The 25,418-nt window shown below is 34.9% G+C and overlaps 1 protein-coding gene across 5 annotated transcripts in view; it reads left to right on the top strand.

The window, feature by feature from the left end:
• GPHN (gephyrin) overlaps nt 1-25,418 on the top strand; it is a 547,122-nt gene that overhangs the window by 127,956 nt on the left and 393,748 nt on the right. For all 5 annotated transcript variants that reach the window (XM_040226253.1, XM_040226252.1, XM_040226254.1 and 2 more), the window contains exon 2: nt 4,065-4,143. In XM_040226253.1, coding sequence (XP_040082187.1) covers nt 4,065-4,143 — 79 coding nt within the window. The remainder of the gene's footprint in view (nt 1-4,064; nt 4,144-25,418) is intronic.

The raw sequence follows: 25,418 nt of genomic DNA, 5'->3' as shown, positions 1-25,418 counted from the left end.
TGCAACTGCTATGGAAAACAATTTTGCAAAAAATTAAACATGAAATGTCCATATAATCCTGCAATTCCATTTTGGGGATATACTGCAAAGAATTGAAAACAGGCAGTCAAAGAAATGTTTGTACATGAGTGCTCATTTAGCCTATTCACAATAACCAAAAGGTGGAAGTAGCTCAAATGGCCAACAAAGGATTAATGGATAAACAAAAGTGGTATATACATACAGTGGAGTATTATTAAACGTAAAGAGGAATGATTTTTCTCTGTACGTGGATGAACCTTGAAAACATTATGCTCAGTGAATGAATCCAGACACAAAAAGCCATATACTTTATGCTTCCATTTGTATGAAATATGTATGATAATTAAATTCATAGAGACCAAAAAATGGATTGGTAGTTTCCAGTGATTGGGGGAAGAGAAAGGAAGAATGGGAACTTGCTGTTTAATGTGTACCAGGTTTTCTCTTGGGATAATGAAAATGTTTTGGAAATAGAGGTGGAGATGCACAACATTGTAAATAAACTAAATGTCCCAGAACTGTCCACTTCAAAATTATTAATTTTGTGTTACGTGACTTTCATCTAAATAACAAAAAGTGTACATTAGAGATTTATATTAAAATGAAACCAAGAATTATGAAGTTAATTTTTCTTACCAGTTATTAATTAAACTATATGATATATTTTCAAAATAAAACAAATTAATTGTTCATATTTCTTGACATATTTTAAAATTACATCATACTGACATTTTTCCACTACACTTTCACACTGTGATTATAGAAAGTGACATTTTCTTAAAAAATATGTGTGCTCCCAAGACCCAGCTCTTAATTTTGTGGTGTTTATTAATCATTGGTACAAAAAGCATAATTTTTTTGGTTGGCATATACTGGGGCAAAAAGCAACAGAAAAATGTGATGACCAAACTGGTTGATTTGCATATAATGTATTTATGAAAGAAGTACATTCACTGGTTTCTGAAAATGTACCATGTTCTTATTTATAATTCAGAACCAAAATTTGTTGCATTGTTGAAATATATCTTAAACTTAATACATATATTAGGTGGGTAAAGGTTTGGAATATTTGTTGAAAATGTATTGATATTTAGATTCTTTCTTCTGTTTTTAACTTAAAATTTGGATGTGATATGAACTTTAGAAAATATTTACCTCCTTTAGCAAAACTCTTTTCTTTTTTTTTTTTAATTTTTAAAATTATTTATTTTTTATTTTACTTTACAATTCTGTATTGGTTTTGCCATACATTGACATGAATCCACCACGGGTGTACATGTGTTCCCAAACATGAACCCCCCTCCCACCCCTCTCCCCACAACATCTCTCTGGGTCATCCCCGTGTAGCAGCCCCAAGCATGCCGTATCCTGCATCGGACATAGACTCTTTTCAATAGCTGTCTAACAAGCCTTTAGAGGAACGAAGGTTTATTCTGTTTTAATTAAGCCTTCAAAACTTTCAGGTTCTTGAAGTTTGTAACTCATATTTTCCAAATTGGGCAAGAAACTTTATGAGAACAAGTGTTTTGATGTAATATATTATTGCTTCAAGTTCAGCTCAACTGGAAACCAACTTTTCTTATCGTGTGGCAACATTTTATTTTTTTCTACTTGGCTCTAATTAGGAAATAATTTAATAATGAGTATTTGTGGTAAAATTAAAAACAGAATTTGTCTCAGATGAACAGGTTGATATCAGTGTCTGTCAAATATGGAAAGAAAATTATATATTGATCAAAATTGCTTATCTCATTGTGAAAAAAATGTGAGGATTATCTTTTTGCATTTAATAAAAAGAATACAAACTTGATTTCAACTTCAGATGCATCCTTTAAATGCATCATTTTATGCATTTATCATTTGTATCAGAGGCAGATTTAGATTTAGAGAGCTTATAACTTTGAGCTGTAAGAAAAGGGAATATAAAATCCAAATAAAATACTAGGTAATGAATCTTTGAAAGGAGCAAGGCAAGTGTTATATTCTTCTTGCTCCTGAGAAGATTTGAATTGGCTGAGATACATAATGAAACTGTTAAATTAAAATAGGAAATAGTTGCTTAATATTTGCTAACATATGTTACCATATGTTATATATATAGCATTTAACATGTATATATAGCATATAACATGTTAGTATAATATAGGAAATAATCACTTAATATTTATCCTAAAATATGAGTAGAGTTTTAGTTCATCTTTAATTTTAGGATGAATGTTTAATCAAGGCATAGACTTACATTCTAGATTTTCCCCCCAGCATTTTAACTATATTGTTCTATTGTCTTCTCTGTTCCATAGTTTATGTTTGATACTCAGCTGTAAGTCTTATTGTTTTTTCTTAGAAGGTGATGTGTCCTTGCTGTTTTTAAGATTTTGTTGTTATCTTTGATTTTCAACAGTTTGACTGCTAAGTGTGATTTTCTTTCACATTTTCCAGTACAGCCTTGGCTATATTCCCTGGGTCATTGAGTAATGTGTTATATCAGTTTTGGAATGTTCTTAACTGTTTTTTCTGAAAATACTGCATCTCCCTCATTCTCTTTTCAGCTATAGTCTCATTGGCTGTTTTATTCCCACATGTCTCATGTTTATTTTTTTTTTCTCTTTTTGCTTCAGTTTGGATGTTTTCTGCTGATCTCTTCCAAGTTCACTAATCCTCTGTTTTGCTGTCTTGAGTTGGCTATAAAATCCAGCCACAGATTTCTTAATTTCAGATAGTGTATTTCTCAGTTCTAAAATTACTGTTAGATTCTTTTGCATAAGATTTTAATTCTCTGTTGAAGTGTTCCTATTTTCATCTACTGTGAATGTTTTTCTATTTTTTTAACTTACGGTTTTCTTTAGATTTTTCGTCAAGTCCTTGTCTTCGAGTTCTGTATCATCTGTGGGTTGACATATACATTATTTTTTCAACTGGCTATTGGTCACATATTGTGCCCTTTACAGTATTTTGTATCAAATACTGTTTATTATACAATCATAGAAATTGATGTAAATATTACTTTCTCTCAATGTTATATTAGAAAGAAATGATTAAGTGTCAACCCTCTCAACTCAACTACAACTTGAACTAGGTGGTTTGAGTGACAGCTTTAGATATATTCAGTCTGCCTCTGGTTTTAAATGTCTTAAGGGCCAGACATACTGTGTTGCAGTCATTTCTCTTTGCTGTGGCTTTGTACTAATGTGCTGTGAAATTGTTGGAGATTTTACTCTGCAATGTGGCTTCTTCACCCTTTCTCTCATCTTCCCTCTCAAGGTGGGATGCTTTTGATTGATAGCAAATATATTGAGGGGAGATCGATAGAAATTGTACACGGGACATAGTAGGCACAGTTTGTTGCAGAGTGATGTTAACTCTTAACCACCACTATACTACAGAGAACATTATTTGCCCTATGTCCTGTTCCTTTCTCCTTTCCCCAAATCCTCTTATGCAATCCTAGCCTTCAGCAGATCTCCCAGAAGAAAATTTTCATGTGTGGGTCCCATAGGATTCCCATGAGCTATCAAAAACTATACTTCTTTCTCTTTTTCTTAGTAGTGTCCCTCTCTCTAATTCTTACGTTTAAATGGCAAGTCCTTTCAGAAATGAAACAATCAAGGGGCTCAGCTTACCCAAAAACAGATTTCACTTTTCTCCTAGTTTACCATTTTTTTTTTTTTAAATCCAAAATTCTCTCTTCCCTTTAAAGATGTTGGGGCATAGTTTATCATTTTTTTCTCTAGTTGTTGTGAAAGCAGTGACTTGCTACTAGACTGGTAAATTAATTTTGTAAAAGTAAGAATAAAATTTAGAACTATATGTTCACTCTTTTATATATTATATTTATATAAAGTCTGTGTGCTTAGATTATTGGCTTTTTTATTGAATATTAATATTTTCTGCTTAATCTACCAGGCCCCAAAATTAATCATTCTTGGTGTTTAGAAAAGACCTATCCCGATAACCAATTTTAATTTCAAAATTCCTTTTGGGTAGTAGTAAATTAACTGAAATGGAAACAAAAATTAATTTTCCTTTCTCCTTTTCCTGTTTAGTGAGTGATAGTTGCTTCAGAAATCTTGCAGAAGATCGCAGTGGGATAAATCTCAAAGATCTCGTACAAGATCCTTCTTTGTGAGTATTTGGTTTTCAGTATTAAGTGTAAATTAAAACTTGGTGTGACTTTTCTCAGAGGGATTGTAACTGTAAATTAAAACTTGGTGTGACTTTTCTCAGAGGGATTGTAACTGAGCGCTAATTTCAGATTGAGTAATTTCTTCTTTTCTAACAATTTATGTTACATGTAATGAAGCACATAGAACAGTTTCAACAGAAGTGAAGTTAACCACTTTCTGTATAGATATAGAAGAGATTTTAGAAGAAGAGATAATGAGATTAATGATTGACTTTCAAAGAGTATCTACTAATGTTTGATGATATCTTACCAATGTGGCAGTAGATACTAGGCAGATAATTAGTAGTTTAGTTGCTTGGGGAGGCAAAATTGAATTTGTTTACATCAGTTTTAAACATTTTTGAATAACTTGCAGTAATAATTTGTAAGTATAATTAAAAATGTAAAATAATTATAATAATATACTTGAGTATACTGAATACATTTCTGATGTTTTACATTTGAAAGTTGTGTGTAGCACAAGATTTTTGAGGAGTTCAGCAGGTTTCAGTTTTTAACGTTCTTAATCATAAGTCAATTCCATTCTTTATCAGAACATATTTCATATCAGAGTATAATGTCACTTTGTTTCTATTTCATGAATCAGCTTTTTTGCACTTACATATTAAACTCCAAATCATACATGCTATATTCTGTAGCATGTATGCTTTAATAAAAGTTCCTCTTTTATTAAAAAAATAATCAATACTAGTTAAGCCATAGGCAGCAGGGAAAGAAAATCAAGTGCTGACAGATGCTTTCCTTAATGATATTTAATGCATTCAGTAAAATATATTACAACAAAAAATTGGTCTTCCACATTATGTGTAATCTATATTCATACATGTTTTACTAGTAATTCATTTAAAATGTGAGGAATAAAACACAAGAGTATGTTGAACCCGAAGATTATTGATTCCTTTAGTGATAGTCCAAGTCATTTTAAAAAATGTAGTTACAAGACAGAATGGTGAAAATGATTGAATATTGAAGTTATTATAATGAACTCATTGTTATAATCAGTTCAGAAATGAGTTTTCAATCCCAACTTTCTAAATTTTTTTCTTTTTAAAATGTCTCTCTTTTCTTCATTTAAAAGAATTGTCAGTACTCTTTCTACATGGTTTTTACTGAAATGAAGATTGACCAGTTGTCCATTCAATTCTATTAAGTATTTAATGAAGAATAGAATTATTCTATGTGGATATAAATATTCCTAGTGAATGAATATTGAATAACATGTTCATGAATATATGGAAAGAAACTTTATAATATCACTGAAAGATTTCATCCACTTGAATGAATAAAATAATTATTCCATTATTGTATTATTTATAAGGTGTATTTTTGGTTCAATGGAATTATATATCTTTTTAATGCAGTCTTTGTGGGAAAAATGTGCTTATATGGACTTCAATGATATAAAAGCTGTGGAGAATTACATTTGAATAATGGATTATAGTAATGAGTTATAGTATTTGGAAATACTTTGGTACTTCTTCTTAGAATGTAGAATAGTATTCATCAGGTAATCTATCACTAAAATATGATTTTAATCTTAGTATTCTAAGAGAAATTTATCTCAGATCACTATTACATTGAGTGGACAAAATAATTCTTAGCCTGTGTTTTAAAGTAGTCAGATATCTTAGCTTAACATCATTCCCTTAAGTTGGCATTAGTCTCTTGGCATTAGTGTTGAATGTAAGAATTCAGTGAGCAAGAATTTGTCTTTGCCCTTAACACTTGGATTGGGAAAGAACTTTTTTCTTAATAAGAATTGTCAAAATGTACTATTAATGACTAATTCATTTTTTAGAGATAGATTTCTTGGTAAAATTCTTTAGAGAAAGTAATGCCTGGTGTGGAAAAGAATTATTTTTTGGGTTGTTATAATAGGAAATATTTTATTCTGAGTTACTATTCTGTAGCAATATTTTGTGTCTCTTGGGTAAGGATTTTTTTTAAGCCAGCTACCTCTTTTTCTGGCCTAGACTCCCAAACTCTCGACATAATTCATTACTTTGTTCATTAGTTCATGTGCACTACTATATGGTTTTATGTGAATTGCTTTGGTTGTAACATTAAGTAGGAAATATGTGAAAAATAACTTTTCTGAAAGAACTTTCTCAAAAAATCACTGGCATTTAATGAGTATTCTGTTAGGCTACAATCCATGGGGTCACAAAGAGTCGGACATGACTGAGAGACTTCACTTTCTTTCCTGACAAATGTAAGGGTTGCTAAAATTTTATGTTATTTCAATACATGTTCTAAATAAAAAATATTAATAGAATAAGATATGTATATTAAATGAATGCTCCATATGTAAATATGCCTGTCAGATTTGTATTATGCTTTACCTGCTTGAACTCCTGATGAAGAAAGGAGTTGATGTGTGAAGAAAACTGTACTTCAGTCACTAATGCTGTTAGAAAGAGAGAAGGAAAAAGTAGATTGAGGAGATCCCAGGCTAATTTGGTCAATGAGACACTCGGAGTGGTACTGTAGAGTGTCTTAATCAGATAAGTGAGCAGGTATAAAATATCTGTAAAATCATTGTAGTAAAAGTAATTATTGTGCTTGAGTGAACTGAGTGAGCTATATTGTGTGAACATGATGAAGGAAGGATGGTATGGGAGGAGGAAAAAAAAATGAGAAAGTTGTGAATCCTTAAGCAAGACTTTCTGGTCTTGGTACTAACTTTTTATCTGTTGTAATAATGAGAGCAGAATCTGACTTGTAGCAAGATTGTGATGAGGGGAATACCTGAGAAGCTCTCTTCTTTGGGTAGAAAGAATATTTGTTTCTAGTGTAGTCCTGTAGGTGTTACATATAAGACCAAGTAGAAGAACCTTTCACTTTTTTGCTAATAATGTGCAAAAATGTTTATTTGAATTATTAATTTATATGCATGTTAAATTTTGAAATAAACAACTGTTTTAATAATATATCTTCTATTTATGATTATAAATATTTTAAAAGTGATTTCCTCTGTTGTATGCATAGTTTGTCAGAATTGTTTTATAAGACTTCTTGTTTTAGTCGTGGTCTTCAATGGCACACTGAAAAATGTCAAATTTAGCTTACTGTCATCACCCTATTAGAAACATATCTGGGATACAGTCCATAGGATCACAAAGAGTTGGACATGACTGAAGCAACTTAGCATACCCACACATATCACCACATTAGAAACAGATCTAATATGATTCATAATTTTCATACATAAAAGGAATTATTCTTAGCATGATACAATTAATTTTTATTCTTTTTAAGTGGAGGATTATGTGCTATTTAAATCATACAAATTTATTTATACTTTTTCTTGTTACCTATGCAGGAGAGCTGACTACTATATGGAAAAGAGATACTTTATATATAACATACTTTTAAGTTATATCAGTTGTGTTCTCTATAGTTACAGTTCTCAAAAATGCTTTCAAGTTCCCATTGTTTGGTGAAGATGAAAGATAAAACATAAAACATACTACCATATTTATGCTTTATGGATTTTTTGCTTATAAACCATTTAGCAGAGATAATTATTTGAACTCAGATACATTTATAGAAATTATTAAAAGCTGTTTAATAATCGAGAGAAAATATAAGAATGAAAAAGACTAATAGAAATTGAACGCTTAATTTTACTATTCATTGTGTTGATGCTAATTGTGTGTGTGTGTGTGGTTGGTTGTAGATGGATATATCTTGTTTAATTTGCAAAAACTCTTAAAAATTTACATCCGTTGTATATATGTGATGTGTAAATCAGTTAGAGGAAGAACTGTTTAGTTCATAGAAGAATTGGCCATCTCCGAATATTAGAAATATAATTCATAATGTAGGATATTAGTGTTTTTTTTCATACAGCAAATAGGGAAAGAATTTTGCAAAACATGACAATTGTGCCAGCCTTTGTTATTTTTCTTTCTGTTGCTCAGAATATGTTTTCAGTTGTCCCAGTGATGTCAAGATTTTGAAGATTTTCCTGAGTTACAACCTCTTGTGATTTTTAAGTGAAATAGGAGAGATCTTAATTATAAATTCTGGATAAATTGTATTATGGATGAGGAATACATCTTGTCAATATTCTTGGTATTTTTTTAAATTGTAAAATAAACATCACATGAAATTTACTGTCTTAACCAATTTTAGGTGTACAAGTTCAGTCATGTTAAGGATATACACACCATTGCAAGCTCTCCTAGAGTTTTTCATCTTGGAGAACTGTAACAAAAACACGTAAAACATTAACTCCCTATTTTCCTCCCTCCCCAGCCTCTGGCAACCACAGTTCTTTTTGTTTCAATAGTTTTGGAATACCATAGAACTCTTATAAGCGGCATCATACAATATTTGTCTTTTTGTGACTTTTTGTCTTTTAGTTAGCACAGTTGTCTCAAGTGAGTTCTTTCATGTGTCAGAATCTCTTTCCTTTTTAAGGTTGAATAATATACCATTATGTATATATATATATCACAGTTTGTTTACTTATTCATATATTGATGAGCACTGAGTTGCTTCTACCTCTTAACTGTTGTGAATAATGCTGCTCTGAATAGAATATGCAAATATCTCCTTGAGCCACTGATTTCAATTCTTTTGGATATATACCCAGAAGTGGAATTGCTATATCATATGGTAATTCTGTTTTTAAGGTTTTGAAGAACTGCTATAGTGTATTCTGTAGTGACTGCAACAACGTATATTCCCTCCAGCAGTGCATATGTGTTCCAGTTTCTCCAATTCTTCATCAATACACACTTTTCTGTTGGTTTTTATTTTCGTTTTTTAATATAGTAGCTGTCTTAATGGGTGTGAGAGATATGTTCTTAGTATTTTTAATTGAACTTCACTTCTTTCATCTTTAAATAATTTTGATGCAGATAATTTACAGAGTAAAGAAAAATAAAAGGCACTCTGTGATTATTACTATGACTATGATACTTGGTACCTTGTAAAGTAAACTGTGTTGCTTATTAGTGAAATAGAAATTCTTTTCACTATCGTTACAAAGATTATAAAGTACAAATACATCCAGGGTAATTTTGTAACAATAGCATTTTCATCAATTAATCTTTCATGTAGTGTAGCATTGGAGAAGGAAATGGCAACCCACTCCAGTGTTCTTGCCTGGAGAATCCCAGGGACGAGGGAACCTGGTGGGCTGCCATCTATGGGGTCGCACAGAGTCAGACTCAACTGAAGCGACTTAGCAGCAGCAGCAGTAGTGTATTGTATTACTTGTCTTGTATTACTACTGCTCTTGTTATACATAATCTGTAAAGGATTGCTTTTGGGTAAAAATTTTTTTCTTGTTTAATTAGAAGTTTCCAAATTGGAAGTGTCACATACTAATTAAATAATAACAAAACCCTTCTAGCTGAAATGTATTTTGATAGTACAAATCATTAGCGTTTGATTGCAGCATTTAATGTTTAAGAACAAAGATAAAATTCGGCAAAATAGTATTGCATCTAGTTGTAAATTTTTTAGATGTAAAAATTTTATTTACATATATATGCTTCTTTACAAATCATAGCACCTTTAGAAGCTGTTCTCATCATAGTTCTTAAACACAGCCTCATCCCCTTGAGTATACTTGTCTTCACACTACAGTCTGATTGAATGATATTTTGGTCCCTTGGATCATAACATTAAATATGAAGGAAAGGCAGGATTGCCGTCTGGAAAGCAATCATATCTAAATATAGCCTGCACTTATCTGCTGGTGTTAAGACAGGTTGCTATGGTGAATTGAATTTCTTAAAAATGCCAGTCAGCAGAGAGTAAACAGTGGTTTTTGAAGTAGTTATTTTCCATAGAGCTCTACATTCTCGTTCTACAGGTAGATGATTTTAGTTAATTTTTTTATGGCCTATTTTTTAAATTTCAATTTTAGAGTATCATGGAGACCTTTAATAATTACTAATCAAAACTGAAGAGTTTTTATATTGTTATCCTTTTTTTCTGAAGGTAAATTTCCTTTGATATGGGAACAATTTTTCCAATGACATTTTAAGCATTATTGATTATCCATTTTGCTCTGCTGCCAGTAGTTCTGCTAAATCTGACAGACACCAAAGCTGTCTTGTCTATAATAATATATCTAACTGAAAGTTTTTATCCTTTTTAACCAGGTTCCTTTGTGGATTATATGATTATTGTACTATAAAGTGCATTTTTGGACAATATAGCTTAATCTAGGCTGGTACTCGGTATTATGGTTTTGTACTCTATGTCAGAACTGCAAAGACTTTGGATTTTATCTACTTTTAGAAGACTTTCTCTCATTTCCGTCATCCCATACATTCCTAAGAATGTATGTGGCAGATTTTGTGGGCTCATTTGTATAGAATTTATTTTAGTCAAAGCACTAGTATATGTTCATTTTACATTGTTCTTGAAATTAAGGAACATCTGATTGAAGATGGATAATATCTGTGTTTCTGCTTGAGGCATATAGATGACCTATCAGTGTTAGAATTTCTTAATGAAATAAATAACATATTGTTTAATTCCTTGATTCTTTCATTTTCAGAGTATATATTCATAAGTCAACTAACTTAAAAAGTTAGTTTGTGATTTATTGGCATATGTGATTAAAGAGTATTTCTCATGGAATCAAGAAAGCTTCAGAAACCAGGGCAAGAGTGGGAACCTCAAGGAATAGAATTAGGGCATTGTTGCAACTGAGTTTGTTTCTCTCACCTTCTGTCATCAGCTCTTTTGTTTTTTCTTTACTTTAGTCTCACTTATGACAATCAGGCTTTCTCCATGAAACTGATGAAATTCCATCCTGTAACTCCATGGTCTGTCTTCATTTCCACTCTAAAACATAAAATCTCATGGAATAATTCTGTGATTTTGTTAATCTGGTCATGTGTCCAAACCTCATCCAATCACTGTGGCTAGAAGGAAATGGCAACCCACTCCAGTACTCTTGCCTGGAGAATCCCAGGGACAGAGCAGCCTGATGGGCTGTCGTCTGTGGGGTTGCACAGAGTCGGATACGGCTGAATCGACTTAGTGTGCATGCATGCATGCATTGGAGAAGGAAATGGCAACCCACTCCAGTATTCTTGCCTGGAGAATCCCAGGGACAAAGGAGCCTGGTGGGCTGCTGTCTGTGGGGTCACACAGAGTCAGACACAACTGATGTGACTTAGCAGCAGCAGCAGCAGGAGGGGTAGACTATTTTGATTGACCTGTCATGGATAGATGCTTATGGTCAGAATGGTGGGGTCCTCTGTGAGAGAGAAGATAATCCCAGAAAAAGAGTGATCAAGCTAAGAGATGACTACTGTATTGATTCTCAGCTGTTAATTTAAGGACAAATTTATACATCATCAAGAATTATTATTTTAAAATAGAACAGTTTGCTTGCCTACACATACCATATCAATTAGATAGGTATTGGCAGTAATAGCTATAATAAGGACTGCCTAGTTCAATTAATTGATGTTAGTTGCTCCCTGCCTCCTGAGAAATCTGTATGCAGGTCAAGAAGCAACAGTTAGAACTGGACATGGAACAAAAGACTGGTTCCAAATCGGGAAAGGAGTATGTGAAGGCTGTATATTGTCACCCTGCTTATTTAAGTTATATGCAGAGTACATCATGAGAAATGCTAGGCTGGATGAAGCACAAGCTGGAATCAAGATTGCCGGGAGAAATATCAATAACCTCAGATATGCAGATGACACCACCATTATGGCAGAAAGTGAAGAACTAAAGAGCTTCTTGATGAAAGTGAAAGAGAAGCGTGAAAAAGATGGCTTAAAACTCAGCATTCAGAAAACTAAGATCTTGGCATCTGCTACCATCACTTCATGGCAAATAGTTGGGGAAACAATGGAAACAGAGACAGAGTTTATATTTTGGGCTCCAAAATCACTTCAGATGATGACTGCCATGAAATTAAAAGATGCTTGTTCCTTGGGAAAAAAGCTATGACCCACCTAGATAGCATATTAAAAAGCAGAGACATCACTTTGTCAACAAAGGTCCATCTAGTCAAAGCTATGGTTTCTCCAGTAGTCATGTATGGATGTGAGAGTTGGACTGTGTAGAAAGCTGAGTGCTGAAGAATTGATGCTTTTGAACTGTGGTGTTGTAGAAGACTTTTGAGAGTCCCTTGGACAGCAAGGAGATCCAGTCAATCCTAAAGGAAATCAGGCCTGAATATTCATTGGAGGACTGATGTTGAAGCTAAAACTCCAGTACTTTGGCCACCTGATGTGAAGAACTGGCTCATTGGAAAGACCTTGATGCTGAGAAAGATTGAAGGTGGGAAGAGAAGGGGCTGACAGAGGATGAGATGGTTGGATGGCATCACCGACACGATGGACATGAGTTTGAGTAAGCTCTGGGAGTTGGTGATGGATAGGGAAGCCTGGTGTGCTGCAGTCCATGCGGTCACAAAGAGTCGAACATGACTGAGTGACAGAACTGACATATACCATCTCAATTAGATAGGTATTGACAGTAATACCAATAATAAAGATTGCCTAGTTCAATTAATTGATGTTAGTTGCTCCCTACTTCTTAGTATTATTGCCTGCTTATGTAGTACACACACAAAAATGTGAATGACTCAGATGAATTTATTACTTTAATTACAGCTGATTAGACAGCAGGTAGAATAACAGCACATTAATAACAGACATTATTTCTGTCTTTCTGTGCTTCCTTCTTAAAAAGAGAAACTACTGCTGTCTGTCAGTTAAAAGGGATGTCAGAAAAAGGGATGTCAGAAAAAAGGGATGAGGAAGCGAAAAACAGTCAAATATTCTCATTCCCCATTCCATTATGATACCTTAATAGAGGAATATTATTATAGAGGCATATGAAAGTTTAACGAGAGCCCTGACAGAGATGATTTAAAAAGAGATGATTCTTGAAAAGAAGCTTTTATTAAGGAAAAAGAGAAGTAGAAGAAGAAAAGGAGGAAGGGAGTGAGGGAGGCAAGAAGGAATAACAGAGAGAAGAGAGACTGATTATGAGAATGAATAGAAATTCGAGGGGTCTGCTTCGCTTTTTAGAAACTCAGTTTGGCTGAAGATGAATCAGAGTCTAAGAGATTAAAACTAGTCATTAAAACAGTGTTTTTATATCCATGTATTTTATTTATTGAGAACACAATGATACATGCGACACTGATGGTCAAAGTGAAAAAAACCCAAATGACTACATTGTCTACTTAGAATAGCTTTATATTGCTGTGTAACAAATTACCACAGACTTTTTTTAAAACAACATATTTATTATTCACAGTTTGCATCAGTCAGGATTTTGGGTACAGTTTAACTGGATTTTCTTCTCAGAATCTCCCAAGATTAGAGTAAAAGTGTTAGCTGGTTGCATGTTGATCTAGAGGCTTGCCTGGTGAGGGTGCACAAACCTGATTCACGTTGTTGGCAGAGTTCATAACCTCATGTTTTATGACTGGATATTCTGGTTTCTGCTTGTTGTTGGCTAGTTTGCGTCTACAGCTTCAATCATCTTAGCATCTATTGCCTGCCTGCACTGCTTTTGAAATTTTCTTTTCATATGACAGTCACACTTAATTAGTTTAGCTCTGTCAATTTAGAGATGTAAAAATTAGACCTCAACTAAGTTGTAATTGATCTAAGGTCCTAAAATTACATAGATATGGGCTTCATGACAACCAGGCATTGCATTCTTTCTACTTCTAACCTTAGTTTTGACTTTCTTGGTTTTGTTATCACATTTTTTCAAAATCTTTTATCTAGTTTTATTGAGGTATTATTGACATTCAGCTCTCTGTAAGTTTAAGATCTACAGCATAATGGCTTCACTGAACTTGGCTTCAGTTTGTGTTGCTAAGTTTATTAAAAATATGATGGACTAACATCTTAGCACTCATCTTCTAGGAACCAACATTAAAATATTTGAAAATATTTTTAAATTTATGGCCTGTAGGTATTTTATTTTTGATCATTAATTGTTCTCTCACCATGAGCTTTTATATATTTTCTTCTCAGTGTTTGTTAGGAAGAGGAGGAAAAGAATTTTTCGGTTTGGTTTATGTTGATATCTGAAATATGAGACTGTGAAGACTCATGAGACTGAAAGTGAGATTTAACACCTGCAAAGAAAAAGCCTTAATGAAATAATGACAGTTTAGTCCTGTATATGAACTCCTCTCTGGGTTTTTCAATGGAAGATTGTTGCCTGTGGGTTGGGAAGACAAACCGGCAGGTAAAGAAGCTTGCTAATCAGAAATCTGCATAAGTATTCTTCCCTAATGAGTTTCCTAGGAAAAGCTTGCTTGTGACTCAGCCCAATTTAGGAAGAAAATAACAAAAGATAGGGGAGATCTATTTGTTTGTTTCTAGATGTTTTAAGAGTTCAAGCTTTTAAAATACTGTTTTTTGAGAGATTATGGGGAATTAAATTACCTCTATCCACATAGGAAAATGTCCTTAATACTAGACGATTGGATAGCAGTTTTAAGGAGACCAGCCCTTGCTACTCCTTTCCAGTCCTCCCTGGTCACTGTGGTGAATAACTATCCTAGTCTTCTTTAACCCTCTGAGAAAAAGTAAATGAAAGTTTAGAAGGAAGCCTAAATTTTAAATTTAGGGTAATCTATTTAGCTGGGAAGGCTAATTGAGCTGATTGAACTTGGGTTTTTTTTCCTCCCGGAGCCCTCTCTGGTCTCCCATGTGCTTTTCCTATATGTTGCCTAAACTCCTGTCATAGATTTTTGTACTATATTATCATTGTCTGTGTATGTACTGTGTATTTCAGAATAGATTATAACTTTCTTAAGGCCAGAGTCTGTTCATGTTTGATTGCTGCCACCTACCATAGTAGACCCAGCCAGATACATTTCTTAAATAGATAAATGAATGTGTGATTTAGTGACTAAGCTAAAGAATGGGTGATAGAGTAAGAGAGTAACAGACTGAATGTGCAGTGGATATACACTGGCAAAAGCTGCTTTCCTTCCATTTTTCAGGCAGTTCTGATATCAATATTCAGCCCTTTGCTGGTATTCAATATGAAAGCTTATTTTCTGGTGACCTATTAATAGCTGTATTTAAACTTTGACCAATATTGGTTCCTTCTTCAGCTTCAGTATCTTTCTAAGTGTGTATTAGATAATGAGAAACCTAACTTCATGAGCAAAAAGGATATGATGACCTTGCTAATCCCCATGGTTTTGATTTATAGGTACTTGCTATTCAGAATACTGAAAAGATACAGCCAAGAAAGGCTTCCATTCTTGATGAAATCAAGGAAGATCCCTGAAATAATTTTCAAAATTGAACCTGCTTTCTGAAGTTCACTTTGAAGACAACTCTGATAGCATAATTTTGTACAGGAAAAAAAATATTTTGAGTAACTCAGTCTAACTTTTAAATTGTTTCTTTAAAAGTAAGTTATTTTTGTATATGGTGTTAGAAAATGTTCTACTTTCATTCTTTCACATGTAGCTTCCAGTTTTCTCAGCATCTCTTATTGAAGAGGCTATCTTTTCTCCATTTTATATTCTTACCTCCTTTGTCAAAGATAAGGTGCCCATAGGTGCATGGGTTTATCTCTGGGCTTTTTGTCTTGTTTTGTTGGTCTATATTACTGTTTTAGTGCCAATACCATACTGTTTTAATGACTATAGCTTTGTAGTATAGTCTGAAGTCAAGAAAGTTGATTCCTCCAGCTCCATTCTTCTTTTTCAAGATTGCTTTGGCTATTTGGGGTCCTTTGTGTTTTCATACAAATTGGGAAATTTTTTTTGTAGTTCTATGAAAAATACCATTGGTAGTTTCATAGGTATCTCATTGAATCCGAGATTACTTTGTGTAGTATAGTCATTTTCACAATGTTGATTCTTCCAATACAAAAACATGGTATAGCTTTCCATCTGTGTCCTCTTTAATTTTTTTCATCAGTGTCTTATAGTTTTGAGCACAGAAGTCTTTTGTCTCTTTAAGTAGGTTTATCCATCAGTGTTTTATTCTTTTTGTTGCAGTGGTGAATGGGATTGTTTCCTTCACTTCTCTTCCTGATTTTTCACTGTTATTGAATAGGAATGCAAGGAATAGTGTATAGAAATGCAAGGGATTTAAATGTAAGGACAGAAACGGTAACACTCTTAGAGGAAAACATAGGCAGTACACTCTGACATATTTTGCAGCAAGATCCTCTTTGACCCACCTCCTAGAGTAATGGAAATAAAAACAAAAGTAAACAAATGGGGCTTAATTAAACTTAAAAGCCTTTGTACAGCAAAGGAAGCAATAAATAAGCTTAAAAGAAAACCCTTAGAATGGGAGAAAATAATTGCAAACAAAACAACTGACAGAGGATTAATCTCTAAAATATACAGGCAGCTCATGTAGCTCAATACCAAAAAAACAAACAACAGAATCAAAAAATGAGTGGAAGACCTAAACAGACATTTCTGTGAAGAAGACATACAGATGACCGACAGACTTAAAAAGATGCTCAACATTACTCATTATTAGAGAAATGCAAGTCAAAACTACAATGAGGTATCACTGGTCAGAATAGCTATCATTAAATCTACAAATAATAAATGCTAGAGAGGATATGGGAAAAGGGAGCCCTCTTGCACTGTTGGCAGTAATGTAAATTGATACAGGTACTATGGAGAACAGTATGGAGATTCCTTAAAACATTAGGAATAAAACTACCATTTGACCCAGCAATCTCACTACTGGGCAGATACCCTGAGCAAACCATAATGTGTTTGTCTCTGCACTTTTTACAATAGCGAGGACATGGAAGCAACCTACATGGCCATCAACAGATGAATGGATACAGAAATTGTGGTATATATATACAGTGGAACATTACTCAATTATAAAAAAGAATGCATTTGGGTCCGTCTTGATGAGGTGGATGAACCTGAAGCCTATTGAGTGAAGTAAGGCAGAAAGAGAAAGACAAATACTGTATATTAGTGTATAGATCTGATAGAGTGCCTGAAGAACTATGGACGGAGGTTTGTGATATTGTACAGGAGGCAATGATCAAGACTGCTCCCAGGAAAAAGAAATGCAAAAAGGCAAAATGGTTGTCTGAGGAGGCCTTACAAATAACTTAGAAAAGAAGAGAAGTGAAAGGCAAAGGAGAAAAGGAAAGATATACCCATCTGAATGCAAGTTCCAAAGAATAGCAAGGAGAGATAAGAAAGCCTTCCCTAGGAATCATTGCAAAGAAATAGAGAAAAACATTAGAAAGGGAAAGACTAGAGAACTCTTCATGAAAATTAGAGATACCAAGGGAATCTTGGGATAGCATCATGCAAAGATGGGCTCAATAAAGGACAGAAATGGTATGCACCTAACAGAAGAAGAAGATACTAAGAAGAGGTGGCAAGAATACACAGAAGAACTGTACCTAAAAGATCTTCATGACCCAGATAACCACAGTGGTGTGATCACTCACCTAGAGCCAGACATCCTGGAATGCAAAGACAACTGGGCCTTAAGAAACATCACTACAAACAAAGCTAGTGGAGGTGATAGAATTCCAGTTGGAGCTATTTCAAATCCTGAAAGATGATGCTGTGAAAGTGCTGCACTCAATATGCCAGCAAATTTGGAAAACTCAGCAGTGGCCACAAGACTGGAAAAGGTCAGTTTTCATTCCAATTCCAAAGAAAGGCAATGCCAAGAATGTTCAAACTACCACACAATTGCATTCATCTCACAAGCTAGCAAAGTAATGCTCATAATTCTCCAAGCCAGGTTTCAACAGTGCATGAGCCATGAACTTCCACATGTTCAAACTGGATTTAGAAAAGGCAGAGGAATTAGAGATCAAATTGCCAACATCCATTGTATCATTGAAAAAGCAAGAGAGTTCCAGAAAAACATCTACTTTATTTTTTTTTATTATTTTTTTAAATTAATTAATTTATTTATTTTTAATTTTTACTTTACAATTCTGTATTGGTTTTGGCATAGATTGACATGAATCCACCACAGGTGTACATGCGTTCCCAAACCTTTGACTGTTTGGATCACAATAAACTGTGGAAAATTATTCAAGAGATGGTAATACCAGACCACTTGACCTGCCTCCTGAGATATCTTTATGCAGGTTAAGAAGCAACAGTTAGAACCGGACATGGAACATCAGACTGGTTCCAAATCGGGAAAGGAGTACATCAAAGGTGTATTCTGTCAGCTTGCTTCTTTAACTTATATGCAGAATACATCATGTGAAACGCTGGGCTGGAAGAAGCACAAGCTGGAATCAAGATTGCCGGGAGAAAATATCAATAATCTCAGATATGCAGATAATACCACCCTTGTGGCAGAAAGTAAAGAAGAACTAAAGAGCCTCTTGATAAAATTGAAAGAGGAAGGTGAAAAAGTTGGCTTAAAACTCAACATTCAGAAAACTAAGATCATGGCATCTGATCCCATCACTTCATGGCAAATAGATGGGGAAACGGTGGAAACAGTGTCAGACTTTATTTTGGGGGGCTCCAAAATCACTGCAGATGGTGATTGCAGCCATTAAATTAAGAGACACTTGCTCCTTGGAAGGAAAAGCAATGACCAACCTAGACAGCATATTAAAAAGCAGAGACATTACTTTGCCAGCAAAGGTCTGTCTAGTCAAAGCTATGGTTTTTCCAGTGGACATGTATGGATGTGAGAGTTGGACTGTGAAGAAAGCTGAAAGTCGAGGAATTGATACTTTTGAACTGTGATGTTGGAGAAGACTCTTGAGAGTCCCGTGGACAGCAAGGAGATCCAACCAGTCCATCCTAAAGGAAATCAGTCCTGAATATTCGTTGAAAGGACTGATGCTGAAGCTGAAACTCCAATATTTTGGCCCGTTGATGCTAAGAACCGACTTATTTGAAAAGACCCTGATGCTGGGAAAGATTGAAGGCAGGAGGAGAAGGGGATGACAGAGGATGATATGGTTGGATGGCATCACCGACTCAATGGACATGAGCTTGAGCAAGCTTTGGGAGTTTTTGATGGACAGAGGCCTGGCATGCTGCAGTTCATGGGGTAGCAAAGAGTTGGACCTGACTGAGCAACTGAACTGAACTGAATGCTATGTATTTTACATATGTTCTTTTGGAACTGTAGGAGATCTTTCCAGAAATATTCTTTTTTATGTCAACCATTCTTCTAGTCTTTATTGAACTTGTTACAGTATTGCTTCTGTTTTATGTTTTGTTTTTTTGGCCATGAGGCATAAGGGATCTTAGCTCCCTGACCAGGGATGGAGCCCACATCCACCCCTTGCATTGTAAAGTCAAGTCTTAACCACTGGTCTGTCAGGGAAGTTCCTTGCAGAAGTAATTTTTAACTGAGAGAGTATGTACTCAAAGTACATTTTGAAGTGCTAATAATAATATCATAATTGAATTCTTTATAAGATTTTCAGTTTTTCCTGCAGTCTTCTTAGAAGGGTCATAAAGTCAATTATTGGAATACAGTATTTCATTCAGTCTTATGCCAGTTTGGTTTGATATTATTGCAGCAGTCAAGTTCTGGACTATCTGTCCAAATTGTTAGTGAACTGGGGTCAGATAGGTGTCAGTTTACCTGTAGGCTAAACATTGAATTTATCATTCCTTGAGAGTCCCTTGGACTGCAAGGAGATCCAACCAGTCCATCCTAAAGGAGACCAGTCCTGGGTGTTCATTGAAAAGACTGATGTTGAAACTGAAACTCTAATACTTTGACCACCTCATGCAAAGAGTTGACTCGTTGGAAAAAACCCTGATGCTGGGAGGGATTAGGGGTAGGAGGAGAAGGGGACAACAGAGGATGAGATGGCTGGATGGCATCATCGACTCAATGGACATGAGTTTGGGTAAACTCTGGGTGTTGGTGATGGACAGGGTGTCCTGGCGTCCTGTGATTCATGGGGTCGCAGAGTCGGACACAACTGAACGACTGGACTGAACTGAACTGAACTGAATAGTCTCATGTTTGAGACAGATGAGAAACATTAAAACAAAACAATATATGTTTTGAAATAATTATTGACCAACAATTTGAACTTTATATTGGTGGATCCATACAACATTCTACTGAAAAATTAGTTTCAGAAATAAACCACGTTTTAAAAAATAACAATGAGTCATGTACTTTAATGCGGCAGTTCAAAATTTTATTTATTGTGATTATCATAGCATAACAAAAAGTGACACAATCAGAATATTTTATGTATATCCACATGCTTTTAGCATTTTTTTAGCTATATCAATCTCTAATATTGTCACCAATATTTTATTTAAAAGTATAATCTTTGTTTAACTTTTTAAATGGATTGGGTGGATTCGTGTCAATGTATGGCAAAACCAATACAGAATTGTAAAGTAAAATAAAAAATAAAAAAAAATAAATAAATGGATTGCCTATAATCTTCCACAGGAAGTTTTAAAATGTTTATTTTAGCTCAAGTACTTATACAGGTGTTATGTTTTGTTACTTCATTCCAAATTCCTTCATTTGACAAATATTTTTAGGACATTAAACTCCTTAAAATAACTTCTATCTGTGATTCTTTGTACAGTTTCACAACAGTAAGATGTTGCCAATTTGTAGACTTTCTCAATTTTACTCAATTCTGTATAAGATGTGAATATATTAATCTCATTTGAAAATGAGAGCTCCATTAAAGACTCTTCTCACAACTATAAAATTTTAAATTAAATCTTTTATCCTGTATGGGATTTCTTTCTTTATCTAATTCCTCTTTTGCTTTATAACCTCTTCTCTTTATAAACTTTGTTTTAAGTAATTTTGTTGTCTTTGTTGTTCAGTTGTTTAGTCGTGTACAACTCTTTGAGACCCCATGGACTGCTACACAAAGGCTTCCCTGTCCTTCACCACGCCAGACTTTCCTGTCCTTTTCCATCTCTCAGAACTTGCTCAAAGCCATGTCCATTGAGTCGGTGATGCCATCCATCACAGTTCAAAAGCATCAACTCTTCAGTGCTCAGCTTTCCTTATGGTCCAACTCTCACATCCATACATGACTACTGGAGAAACCATAACTTTTACTACACGGACCTTTGTCGGCAAAATAACGTCTCTGCTTTTTAATATGCTGTCTAGGTGTTTATAGCTTTTCTTCCAAGTAGCAAGCACCTCTTAATATCATGGCTGCAGTCACCATCTGCAGTGATTTTGGAGCCCAAGAAAATAAAGTCTTTCACTGTTTACATTGTTTCCCCATCTATTTGCCATGAAGTGATGGGACTGGATGCCGTGGTCTTAGTTTTTTGAATGTTGATTTTTAAGCCATCTTTTTCACGTTCCTCTTTCAATTTCATCAAGAGGCTCTTTAGTTCTTCTCTTTCTGTCATAAGGTTGCTGTCATTTGCATATCTGAGATTATTGTTGTCATTCCCGGTAATCTTGTTTCTAGCTTGTGCTTCATCTGGGGCTTATATACTGTCTTAAAGGGGGAAGTGTAGGGGAAGAAGAGCACTTATGTGAAAAAATTTGTGTTAGAAGTGGAGGGGAAGAGTCACTAATAGAAAACAAATGACTTTCTTGAAGGATGTACATGCCCTTGGACAGATTGTTCCTTTCATAAGTCATGTCCAGCTCCTTGAGACCCCATGGACTGCTGGACACCAGGCTTCCCTGTCCTTTAGTGTCTGCTGCAGTTTGCTTAAATTCATGTCTGTTGAGTTGGTGAGGCCATCCAACCAGCTCATCCTCTGCCAGCCCCTTCTCCTCCTTCTCCCAATCTTTTCCAGCAATCAGGGTCTTTTCCAGTGAGTCAGTTCTTCATATCAGGTAGCCAAAATACTGGAACTTCAGCTTCAGCATCAGTCCTTCCAATGAATATTCAGGGTTTGTTTTTCTTTAGGATTGACTGCTTTGATCACCTTGTAGTCAAGGGGACTTTCAAGAGTCTTCTCCAGCACTACAGTTCAAAACCATCAATTCTTTGGTGCTCATCCTTCTTTATGGTTCAACTCTTACATCCATACATGACTACTGGAAAAACTATAGCTTTGACCATACTGACCTTTTTTGGAAAAGTGATGTCTCTACTTTTTAGTACGCTGTCTAGGTTTGTCTTAGGTTTCCTTCTAAGGAGGAAGCATCTTTTAATTTCATGGCTGCAGTCACCATCTACAGTGATTTTGGGGCCCAAGAAAGTAAAATCTGTCACTGCTTCCATTGTTTCCCTGTCTATTTGCTATTAAGTGATGGGATCGCATGCTGTGATCTTCATTTTTTGAAATGTTGAGTTTTAGCCAGCTTTTTCACTCTCTTTCACCTTCATCTAGAGACTCTTTCAGTTCAGGTCAATCACTCAGTCGTGTCTGAGACTTAGTTCCTCTTTGTTTTCTACCATTAGTGTGGTATTATATGCACATCTGAGGTTTTTGATATTTCTTCCAGCAGTCTCTATTCCACCTTGTGATTCAGTCAGCCTGGCGTTTAGCATGATGTATTCTGCATGTAGGTTAAATAAGCAGAGTGATAAAATACAGCCTTGACATACTCCTTTCCCAATTTTGAACCTGTCCATTGTTCCAGGTCCAGTTCTGTTACTTCTTGACCTTCATACAGGTTTCTCAGGAGGTAGATAAGGTAGTCTGATACTGCCATCTCTTCACAAATTTTCTACAGTTTGTTGTGATCCACACAGTCAAAGGCTTTCGTGTAATCAGTGAAGCAAAGCTATATATTTTTCTGAAATTCTGGGATTCCCTTGCTTTCTGTATGATCCAGCAGGTATGGGCAATTTGATCTCTGGTTCCACTGCTTTTTCTAAATCCAGCTTGTGTATCTTAAGTTCTTGGTTCATGTACCATTGAAACCTAGGTTGAAGGATTTTTGAGCATTACCTTGCTGGCATGTGAAATAAGCTCAATTGTATGGTAGTTTGAACTTTCTCTGGCATTGCCTTTCTTTGAGATTGTATGAAAACTGACCTTTTCCAGTTCTGTGGCCACTGCTGAGTTTTCCAGATTTGTTGACATATTGAGTGCAGCACTTTCACAGCATTATCTTTTAGGATTTGAAATAGCTCAGCTGAAATTCCATCACCTCCTCTAGCTTTGTTTGTAGTAATGCTTCCTAAGGCCCACTTGAATTCACACTCCAGGATGTCTGGCTATAGGTAAGTGAGCACACCATTGTGGTTATCCAGGTCATTAAGACCTTTATTGTACAGTTCTGTGTATTTTTGCCACTTTTTAATCTCTTTTGCTTCTGTTAGGCCTTAGCCATTTCTGCCCTTTCTTGTGCCCATCTTTGCATGAAATGTGCCCCTGGTATCTCCAGTTTTCTTGAAAAGATCCCTGATCTTTCCCATTCTATTGTTTTCCTCTATTTCTTTACTTTGCTCATTTAAGAACGCTTTCTTACCTATCCTTGCTATGCTCTGGAGCTCTGTATTTAGTTGGGTATATCTTTCCCTCTCTCCTTTGCCTGTCACATCTCTTCTTTTTTTCAGCTATTTGTAAGGCCTCATGAAGACAACCATTTTGCCTTCTTGGCATTTCTTTTTCTTTGAGATGGTTTTTGTCATTGCCTCCTGTACAGTGTTACAAAACTCCATGCATAATTCTTCATGAGATCTAATCCCTTGAATCTGTCACTTTCACTATATATTCATTCATAAAGGATTTGATTTAAGTCATACCAGAATGGCCTCTTGGTTTTCCCTACTTTCTTCAATTTAAGTCTGAAGTTTGCAATAAGGAGCTCATGATCTAAGCCACAGTCAGTTCCAGGTCCTGTTTTTGCTGACTTGTTATATAGCATTTCCATCTTCAACTGCAAAGAATATAGTCAATCTGATTACAGTATTGACTATCTGGTGATGTCCATGTGTAGAGTTGTCTCTTGTGTTGTTAGAAGAGGGTGTTCGCTATGACCGGTGTGTTTTCTTGGCAGAACTCTGTTCACCTTTGCCCTTCAGCTCAAAATAATCATTCTGTTACAGTGGCCATAAAGAAGTCTGAGCACCAAAGAGTTGATGCTTTTGAACTGTGCTGTTGAGAAGATTCTTAAGAGTCCCTTGGACTGCAAGGAAAGCAAAGCAGACAGTCCTAAAGGAAATCAGTCCTGAATATTCAGTGGAAGGGCTGATGCTGAACCTGAAGCTCTAATACTTTGGCCACCTGATGCGAAGAGCCGACTCATTGGAAAAGACCCTGATGCTAAGAAAGATTGAAGGCAGGAAGAGAAGGGAACAACACAGGATGAGATGGTTGGATGGCATCACCAACTCAGTGGACATGAGTTTGAGCAAAGTCCTGAAGATGGTGTGAAGGACAGGGAAGCCTAGGATGCTATAGTCCATGGGGTAGCAAAGAGTCTGACATGACTGAGCAACTGAACAACAACAACTCTCATACTTAGTAAGAAGTTTTCTTAATGAGGTAAGAATACCTAATTTTAAGTTTTAGCCCTCACTTATAAGATGTGTATCATAAAGAAGTATAGAGCGTTCCAAAGGGAGAGTCTGTCTCCTTTTGGCCAGAAGTGTCATTAAGGAAAAAGTGAAAAAACGTGAAAAGTGTTAGTTAGTTATGACACAGTCTTTGCCACCTAATGGAAGTGAGAATTTGAATGATCAATTATCAAGAGAAGGTGGATTGTAGGAGCACAGTTGTGCCTATTAAAAAAAAAAAAAAAAGAATAGGAATTGTTAGGGAAATAATAAATGCCCAGAGCATTAAGCATGTGAACAAAAGTAATGGGAAACTGCTAGAGGAAAGAACTTGAATGGCAAAGTAGAAAAGCTTTTGAGCAGGAAAGGCATGTTTAGAGTTGTCATAAAAAGGATAATTAACTGACAGTGACATGCATGAAATGGGCTGGATCCAGAAAGGCATAGAGATTATTATTGCAAGTGTACATACTTTACTATCCCCATAAATCACCCTGGGTTCTAAGTTATTTGTATTTCAAAAGTTAATAACTTTATATGTTAAGTTGTTAAAATATCAATGTTAGTATTACTTTTACATACATTATATGTTTCTTAGGTTGGATTCATTAGTCATATAATAATTTGGTCCTCCTTATTTATACATTCCAGGATATGTTCAGGATTTGGAATCTGAGAAGTCTCTTTTCCAAAATACTTTACATATTATATGAGCTATGTTAAAGTGGATCTAAACTTAGTCTGTGCATCGTCACGTTTCACAAGCTGCTAGTTAGCCAGGTCGTGATATGTCTTTTTCACATACACATGAATATAAAAATAGCACTGTATG

The sequence above is a fragment of the Oryx dammah genome, unplaced genomic scaffold (assembly GCF_014754425.2).
Source record: "Oryx dammah isolate SB20612 unplaced genomic scaffold, SCBI_Odam_1.1 HiC_scaffold_26, whole genome shotgun sequence".
NCBI lineage: Eukaryota > Metazoa > Chordata > Mammalia > Artiodactyla > Bovidae > Oryx > Oryx dammah.
This window is presented reverse-complemented; position numbering and strand designations above follow the sequence as displayed.